The sequence below is a fragment of the Bemisia tabaci genome, chromosome 5, assembly GCF_918797505.1.
Source record: "Bemisia tabaci chromosome 5, PGI_BMITA_v3".
NCBI lineage: Eukaryota > Metazoa > Arthropoda > Insecta > Hemiptera > Aleyrodidae > Bemisia > Bemisia tabaci.
Window position 1 is genome coordinate 41,811,980 of NC_092797.1, and position 8,769 is coordinate 41,820,748.

At 34.5% G+C, this 8,769-nt stretch overlaps 1 protein-coding gene across 1 annotated transcript in view; it reads left to right on the forward strand.

Annotated features, from left to right (window-relative positions):
- LOC109039133 (uncharacterized) overlaps positions 1 to 8,769 on the forward strand; it is a 424,526-nt gene that overhangs the window by 269,660 nt on the left and 146,097 nt on the right. The window contains 6 exon segments of the mRNA XM_072300747.1: positions 1,149 to 1,289; positions 1,674 to 1,901; positions 2,617 to 2,898; positions 3,972 to 4,151; positions 4,808 to 4,957; positions 7,268 to 8,032. Coding sequence (XP_072156848.1) covers positions 1,149 to 1,289; positions 1,674 to 1,901; positions 2,617 to 2,898; positions 3,972 to 4,151; positions 4,808 to 4,957; positions 7,268 to 8,032 — 1,746 coding nt within the window.

Consider the following 8,769-nt stretch of genomic DNA (forward strand, 5'->3'; position numbering starts at 1 on the left):
TAGGTGTTAGGGTGTTCACTTTAGTGACTCTCCGATTGACCTTATGTATTATCATAGTTTTAATTTTTTTGTTTTATTTCATAAGAGAAGTGTACTTTTTTCATCATTTGTGAGAAGTGCCAAAGAAACACCAAACGGACAGCAGATCATCTCAGCATGTGTCCCTTTGTGTATTTTTCCTTCCTTTTAATTATTTTATCTGATCATTACAACTAGGCAAGAATGCTTGAAAATCTTTTGTTTTCCCATTATATGTGAAAAAAAGCAATTCTGGTTCTAAATCATAATTTCAAGCTAGGCAATAATTATCTATTGCAGCTCAAGATTAAAAACACTAATCAGGAAATGAAGAAAGCTGTGGAGGTTTTAGTTTCTTGGATTATAGTCAGGTGTATGAATATTTAAATCTATCTACATACCTTGTTCCATGTTTGCGCCATGTGCTTTTTTTTTTATCACCATGAAGAGATGAAGTACGCAGATTTTTGTCCCACTCAAATGTATTTTTCCCAGTTGGTCCTCTTTCAAACAGGAATTTATTTTAAAGCCAGCAACACCATTGTAAAAGTTTCTTAAAATTAAGTGAATATCCAATAAAAAGTTAAAAGAATTTTTTGGTAATGACCGAAAGAGTTTTTTTTTTAAAATTTAAATTTAAAATTAAGAATATTATATTTCAAAACATTATTGTTACAAGAGTCCTCCTGCTCAAACTGGCATGAAACAGTATGCTTTGACTACGTCTCATCTATTTTATCACAGAAGTATAGTTTCTGTAAATACTTGAAGTGAACATTCAGAAAATATTGAATATTGACATATAGTTATGATTAGAGGGACTCCAAAGTGTCAGTGTGATCTTTACAAAAAAACTCCTGATCAGAACTGAATTTTTAACGGTATCGTAGTTACTTCAAATGTATATTTCTTGAGTAGGAATCATTTATCCTGCAAATAAGAGACAAGCTACACGTCTCATATGTACTTACTATGTTTTAAATACATAGAGTGTTACAAATTTATTTGATAAGTATAACTTCTTAGTATTTTATCTCAAATCAATCTTTATGCACCTTTTTTACATTTTTAGATTGTGAAAGTGTTTTTTCTACTCAAGATTTTACAAGTATATTTCTTTGGATTCACAGGACTCTCAGAACCTGCGGATCCATGTAAAGATGTTCAGTGTGGGAAACATGCTGTTTGTAAACCAAAAGGTAAAGAAGCAGAATGCCACTGTGAAGATGGTTATCTGTACAACTCCAGCAGCATTTTGGATGGTTGTGTTGGTTAGTATTTTTATTTCTCTCCCCTCCTTCCCTCCTTCCCTCCCACCATTCCTCTGTTATGTTACTGTATTTTGTTGTTGTAATAATCTTTTGTAATAAAAGAGAAAAACTAGTACAATCAGATGTTGCCAGTTGAAGAACTTACAAATGAGACCCAATCAATTTTTGCCAAAGTTCATTAAATTCTAAGGAGTGTCTACATATACATTTCTTGTAAACATACTCATTTTTTTCCTCTTCAGAACGTTTCCTCCTTCTTTTGGTATACATTTACGCAATTTTTTTTTTCCATTCCTAGAGGATCTCTCATTTTGAAATCAAACAAGGTGTAGTAATTCCTTTCTTCTATTAAAATTGTTCCCTCATATTTTTGTGTATTTTCAGACCCTTGTCAAACAATCAGGTGCAATGCCAATGCAATGTGCACTCTATCAGGGAATAAAGCATTGTGTATCTGCAAGCCTGGATTTAGTGATAGTAAGAAAAATGGCTGTGTAGACATCAACGAGTGTGCCAGTGGACCATGCTCAGCCGGTGCTGTTTGTGTGAATGGAATTGCCAGCTTCACTTGTCATTGCCCGCGAGGAACAGTTGGTGAGCCTTACAAAGAAGGTAGGTAAATTATTTATTTCTTTTTAAAATAAACAGAGGGTGCTTACACTGTAATAATAAATAGAAGAAGCTCTCTCCCTCAAAGCATTTTCATTTTGTGTAATGCCAACTATGACCAATCAGGAAGGCAATCAGGAACAAATCTGGGGCCTAATTTCTTCTCACATCAGCTTAGTATACTTCCCTGATTTTTTATGCTCGCCATGATCTCCTGTAAAGAGGAAGTAAAAAATCCAGAGGTTTTACTAAGTCAGTACCAGTCATTCTTAGAATACACCAATAGTCTCTTTCCTGATTGGGTGCAACTCTTACCAGTGCATTTTTCTGCAGAGAAATCAAGCATGAAAGTATGAAATTTTGTCTGTTATCATAAGATTTTCAGTTTCATACCGATTTTTAAAACTGATGGCAAACAAACCATCTCTCTGTCTTAAACTTCCTCAGTGTTGAAAGTCCAAAACATGCATCTCAATTCTTCTGTCTCAAAATCTTCAATGTTGCTTTATTTTTTAAAGAAAGACAAATGAATGCTATTTTCATCTAATTTTATAGAATATACTGTATTGGCTATCTTTCAGTCCCTCCACTCTCTTCGAACTCTTTTCAATCTCTCTCTATTTATTTATTTATGTCTTTGCTCAGCATTTCAATTTTTTAAACTCTAAAAATTGCTGTATCTGTTTGCTTACTTATCCCTTTTTTCATCTCTTCCCAGGTTGTACCCAATCAAAGGCTCAGTCATTCATATGCAGTGATAAAAGTCCTTGTCCAGATTCGGAGCTTTGCATTAAAGACCTTTTTTTAGAGGAAAAAGTGTGCATTTGTCGAGAAGGTTTTTCAAGAAATTCAACCACCGGAGAATGTGAAGATATCGATGAATGCTCAGATAATGAAAATCCTGTTTGCGGAGCTCATGCCTTCTGTAAAAATTTACTAGGGAACTATGATTGTCAGTGCCCAGAAGGATACATAGGAAATCCTTTTGTTTCTTGCCAAGGTATGTGTATATGTATGAAGTAACTTGATTTTAGCAAAGTTTGGCATTTTTAAATTTTTCCTACCATCAAAATAAAGTTCCCAATAGAACTATACTTGAGGATATCACAGTTGCTTGTCAGAATGTATAATTTCAAAAGGACAAGTTTCATTTTATAAATTTTAGAGAAGCAAATGCGCCAGGTTAATATTTTTAACCATGAAACATAGAGCTGAAAGTTCTATATTTAAGAAAACAAATGTACGTATATTGAATTCTATAAGTGTTTTTTTGAATGTTCAGAGTCTTGTCTTAAATTTTTCTTTTTGAGGGAGAAGTATTTAAATCTCGGAAAATAGTAGATTCATATTTTCAGAGCTTGAGATTAAATTCAATTTCATTACGGTTTGTAATGCATGAAAGAATATGTTCGAAGGAGCCTTGACCATATAATCCAGTCACGTGTAGCTCATAGTTTTGAGCTATTGGTGTATTCTCTCATAAATTTACATCATAAAATTATTTCTGCAGAATCGAAAATTAATTTGTACCATTGAGGGTAAGATAAAATGTGCAGTCCATGATTGCTGTTGCAGGCTATGTTGATAGATTTTTCCCGCCCAGTACATCCAGTTGTTCTGGGGCTTTTTTCTGTGTAGTGTATTGATTAAACGTAAATCTTAAAATCAAAATCGGCATCTTGTTAGGAAAAATGAAGTTTCCTATCAATGGTGAAATTCCCCAACGACGAACCACAGCATAACATCATGTGCTCGGAGAACGTGCTCACGTGCTATATGTTCTCGGAGAACTGATGAACATCATTTCTCGAAGTTTTCTCAGAATTGCTTCGACTACAGAAGAAGTATCACGGAATTTCTAAGAATTGACATTGAGGAGTTCACCACTTAAAAAATAAAGTATAACAGAAAGTTTGGTTTGGGAGTTACATTATCGATATACTGACTGTGAGACAACAGATTTCTTTTAGTAGAATAGTATATGAATAAAGTTTACCAAATGTTTAATTCTCATATTTTTGGCTTCTCTATATTGCTTGGTTCTCTTGGGTAATGTCAATTTAATTTTTTTAGAGTGCAATTCTACGGAGTGTCAATGCAATCCTCCGTACATGATCATCAACAATGAATGCATTTTGCCAAACTGCATAGAGGGAAAGTGCTCTGGAGGTGCTGAATGCATTACCGTCCAAAATGTCAGCTACTGTGCTTGCTCAAAAGGATCTATAATGAATGAAAATGGATCTTGTGAAGGTACATATGAATAGATTCTGTTTTATTTTTAAGTTGAAGTAATTTTATTCTCCTCAACTAAGGTGCTGCTCCAATGGCTTTTGGAGTATATCTACCAGATAGCGATGGGTCAGTTTATCTCAATTAGAGATTACCTGCGTATTTTGTGATTTTAGGAAAATGAAAATAAATATTTGAAGAAATTAAGAATAATCACTAATTGGCAGTAAATTTGCTTACTGCTGCAGCTGCTCCCCCAATCTTTGGTTTTGTTTTAACGACATCTTTGAGCTTGGAAGCAGAATGTCAGGAGTCTGCTTTGCTCTGATTATGGATCCAATTAAGTAGACCCAAAACGTGTTTGCAGTCACCCTCCTGATGGGTCATAACAAGTGCTGCTCCAAACAGCGCAACAGCGTAACTCTTCAAGAGAAGATTTTACGTAATTGAGTTTTTGCTTTATATGATGAGTACAAGCCCTGAAGACTATGACTTTACACCAATTTCTGTAACTCCAACCATGAAATGATGGTTTTGACCCTGATCTTTTAATTTTGCCCTCTTTTGTAGTTTGTCTTGCAAGTGGACGACTATTTCTTCGCAATGCAACATTTCATATTAGGGGGGAAAAGAATTCCCCTGCATCTTTTAATACCTCATTTCTTTTCTTTAATCAGTCTCAGATTCAACGGAAATTGGGAGGGTTTCTGTTGATTGTCGAGTTACCAAGTGTGGGATTGGAGCTATCTGTGTATTTGTTGGTCCCACCCATGAGTGTCAGTGTCCACCAAACACTCTTGGAGATCCCAAAAAAAAATGCATTCCAGGTAAGAAAAATAATGAATTATTCCTGAATATATCCATTAATTTGATTTCTTCATAAGAGATCGATGTGTGAAAGGAATGACGGTTTTGACAATTTCAGCCTCCCACGGATATTACTTAGTAATTTGCTCTCTCTACCACCCGTATTTGTTGTTGTATCTCATTATTTAACAATGGGCTAGGAAACATTTGAATCTTTTAGTCGATGATTGTGATTAGCAAAGTGACTTTACCATCTTATGGAGTAAACCTCTTAGGATTGTTATGTTTATCAGTTGCCAGGACTCATTTTGATGTTTGGTGACCAAATGTCATCATCCATAAATATTTGTTCATTTTTTTTGAAGTGACGTAGATTTATTCATAGTTGTAGATCTCATGGTTTGTCTAAAGCGATATTTGTCCTTCAGAATTTTGTTGAATCAGATGTATTTTTTATCCTTTCTCCGGTTATCTTTTCATTTATTCAATTTTCTCTGTAATTTGAGGCCATTCCACAGTCATGAGATAAATCAGGAAGCATCTGAGGTGTACGAATTTATGGTTTCAAGTCTGGTTTCAAGTTTGTCAGGATAGTTTTCTTTCTTTCTCAGCTTCATTTCACCAAGAGTTCCATCCCCATAAATTCCACATCTCCATTATTGAAAGTGTAAGGATGTTTTGCGTATTTCATTCTTTCATTAATAGATTTTGGTTTAAACTACTATTTTGAAGTTATCGTAGTTCCATGCCTTGTTAAATCTTTTAATACCGGTCACTTGTCTTAATATACTCTAATACATGAAATCTGCAGCTAACAATGGGAGTTTATTGCCTCTCATTTATAAATACTTATTTCAGTAAAGTTCTCTGTCTGCTCCAAAGATAAAAATTCTGCCGTTTTAGGTTGATTTTATGTTGCCAAATTCTTCTTTAGCTTCTAGAGTGCTCTCATTTTGATTGGCTCATGATAACTTTGGTGTTCGCACTGATTGGTATTTTTAGGTCCCAGATTTTTTTAAAGACTGAATTTCAACTGTATCTCATCGCACAACTACTTATCATTCAGTTCATCCTCTTTTCCTTTGTAATTGAACTCATGCTGAACTCATTGAGCTCATGCTCATGCTTCACTCTCAAGTGTATTATCTGTCTTGGTAATTAGAAGTCTGAACAGTCTACAAACTTGTAATAAGGAATATTATTTCCGCCAAAGTGAAAATGGTAACCGTAGACTGTATAGACGTACTGAAAGCAGTCAAGCTTACGCTTCCCATCCCTTTTTTGCGTTCTTCCTGCAGAATATGTTTACTTCAAGCTTTTTTTCCACTTCTTTTATAGGTTTGTACAATTGCTCAAAGTCTCTAAAAAAATCGAAGATAATATTTTAGTGCTCTGCATTAAATGGGGTGAATTAAAGTCAGTTATTATAATTAGTTGTTTGAAAATGTTTAACTTTCTAAATAATTTAGCCGCAATGTCTATTTAGGATCATCGATTTTATTCTACCTGCCACAAGTTTTTTCTAGGGTTTTTAAATTTTCACCTCTTGATTAATTTTTGTGCAGAATAAAATTCCCAAGGATAAATGGACTACATTTTGCAATTAGGAACTATAAGTTCCGTCCCGGTTTAAAAATAACGTATGTGCAATTAGTTTCCCTATGCACATAAGTGTTTATTCAGATGAGCCAGAATTTATAAGTCCAAATTGCAAAATGCAGTTCAAATGACCGAAATGAATGTTTAAATATTAGTTAAATTATTTAAAGAAAGCCCCTCTTTTGAAAAAAGGTATAGTGTGGCAGTTGAAAAAATCAGTATTTTGCTTTTGTGGTAATTGAAATGAAGTTATACTCTAGAGTCGGTTGTTTCTTAAAGGAGGAGGAAATTCAAAATCATGTTACAGTATGCACCAATTCTAAGGGGTGCAGAAAATTTGAAACCGATGATCATTACCAATGATCCAACATTTTTTCCTCGTGGCTTGACAATCTAAGAATACATGCTCTAACCTGACCTTCCTCAAATTTTCAGTTTTTTCACAGTGAAGACTTTAATTTTCCCACTTAGTATCATTCTCTCGCAAAATTTGAGTTTTTCCTCAAAAATTTTCCACCATTGATTGAAGTCATCAGGCATTTTCTGCACCCCGCAGTCCCCACAACTTTTATAGAAGCATATTGCTTAATGCTTACTGCTAGGATGAATCATTCATGTGTTTTTTGTCTCCCATGTTCCTTGTCCATTTCATTAAATCATGATCGTGCTGTTTTGGCTGTTAAATACATCTGCAATTTCTTTTCTGTCTCTTTTTGCCTACTTGGACAAAGAATGCAGCAGTGATGCCGATTGCTCGTTTGATAAAACCTGTACAAATCAGCAGTGTGTGGACGTTTGCAGTTTCAAAGATGTTTGTGGTCTCAATGCCCTTTGTGTTCCCAAAAACCATAAGCCCCATTGCTCCTGTCCTCCTTGTTACAAAGGCTCTCCTGAAACAAGTTGTTACCTTGATTCTAATTGTACATCAAAGTCTAGTCAAAAGTGTTCCTTAAATAATGATTGCCCGTCAAATTTAACATGTATAGATGGTTTTTGTAAAAATCCATGCTCTTATATAGATAATAAAAATATTTTAAACTGTACCAATAATAAGAAATGCCACGTTTTAAACCACAGGCCAGTCTGCATTTGTGAGACAGGTTATGCTGTTAATGAAGCGGGAGATTTGTTTTGTGCTCCCACCAAGCCTGAATGTCGGAACAATGATGACTGTGCATCAAATTTAGCGTGTCTTAAAAACAAATGTGTTGATCCTTGTCCCTTCATAGTTTGTGGGAAGAACAAAACATGTAGTGTGTTTGCCCACAAGCCAGTTTGTATTTGCGCCAAAGATTGCCAGCCATCTACAATTTCCATCTGTTTGAGAGATGCCGGCTGTCCCTCTGATTTATCCTGTCGAAATTACCTTTGTATTGACCCCTGTAAAAACTTCAGTTGTCCTTCCCAATCTCCTTGTGCTGTCCAAGACCACAAACCTGTCTGCAAATTTTGTCCTGTTGGATATACTCCTGACCCTAAATTTGGATGCGTCAAAGGTAATTCATCTCTAAACAGTGTTTATTAGCTTTCCTTTTTTTTCAATTGAATCCTACGTTTTTTCTGACTTTTTTCATTCCTTCTCACATAAATTAAATTGAGAGTGGCCCTGTTTGGGGAGTAACTTAGAAATGACTCATACACAAAAATGTTAGAGGATATACCCACTCCAGATATATTTATGAAAATGTGCTACCAATTTCAAAACATTATCCTCCTTGAACAACTTTCAAGTTCATCAAATTTATTCCTTTTGCAGGATTACTGACCTTGCCATGCATGTTTTCAAGGAATATTTCACTTTTTTCATCAATATCATGCTTTATAAAGGGGTTCCAAACACTTTTCTACTTATTTTTCTTATTTAAGGACTTTGATCTTTGGCAGTTCTCGAGTGTCATTTTAGTTTCCTTTACTTTAATGTGCAAGTGGTTTGCAAATATTGGTGTAACATCGGTAAATCATCCTTGCTTCTTCCAATCTGTGACTCTCGAAAATTTTTTCCATATTTTTTAGTTGCAGTATCTCCCTCTAAGTTGATCTTTCATCAAAATTTTCCTCCTCTACCATGTCTTTTCTCCTTCATTATTTTTTCCTGGTCTCAATCCCTAATTTTCTGGTCATATCATTTGGTATCTTTTTGAGCAGATCTATCATTGTTTTAGATATGCCTTCAATTTTTATGAATCAAAATGAGACAAAAATATTTTAGATTTTCTTCAATTTAATAAAAATC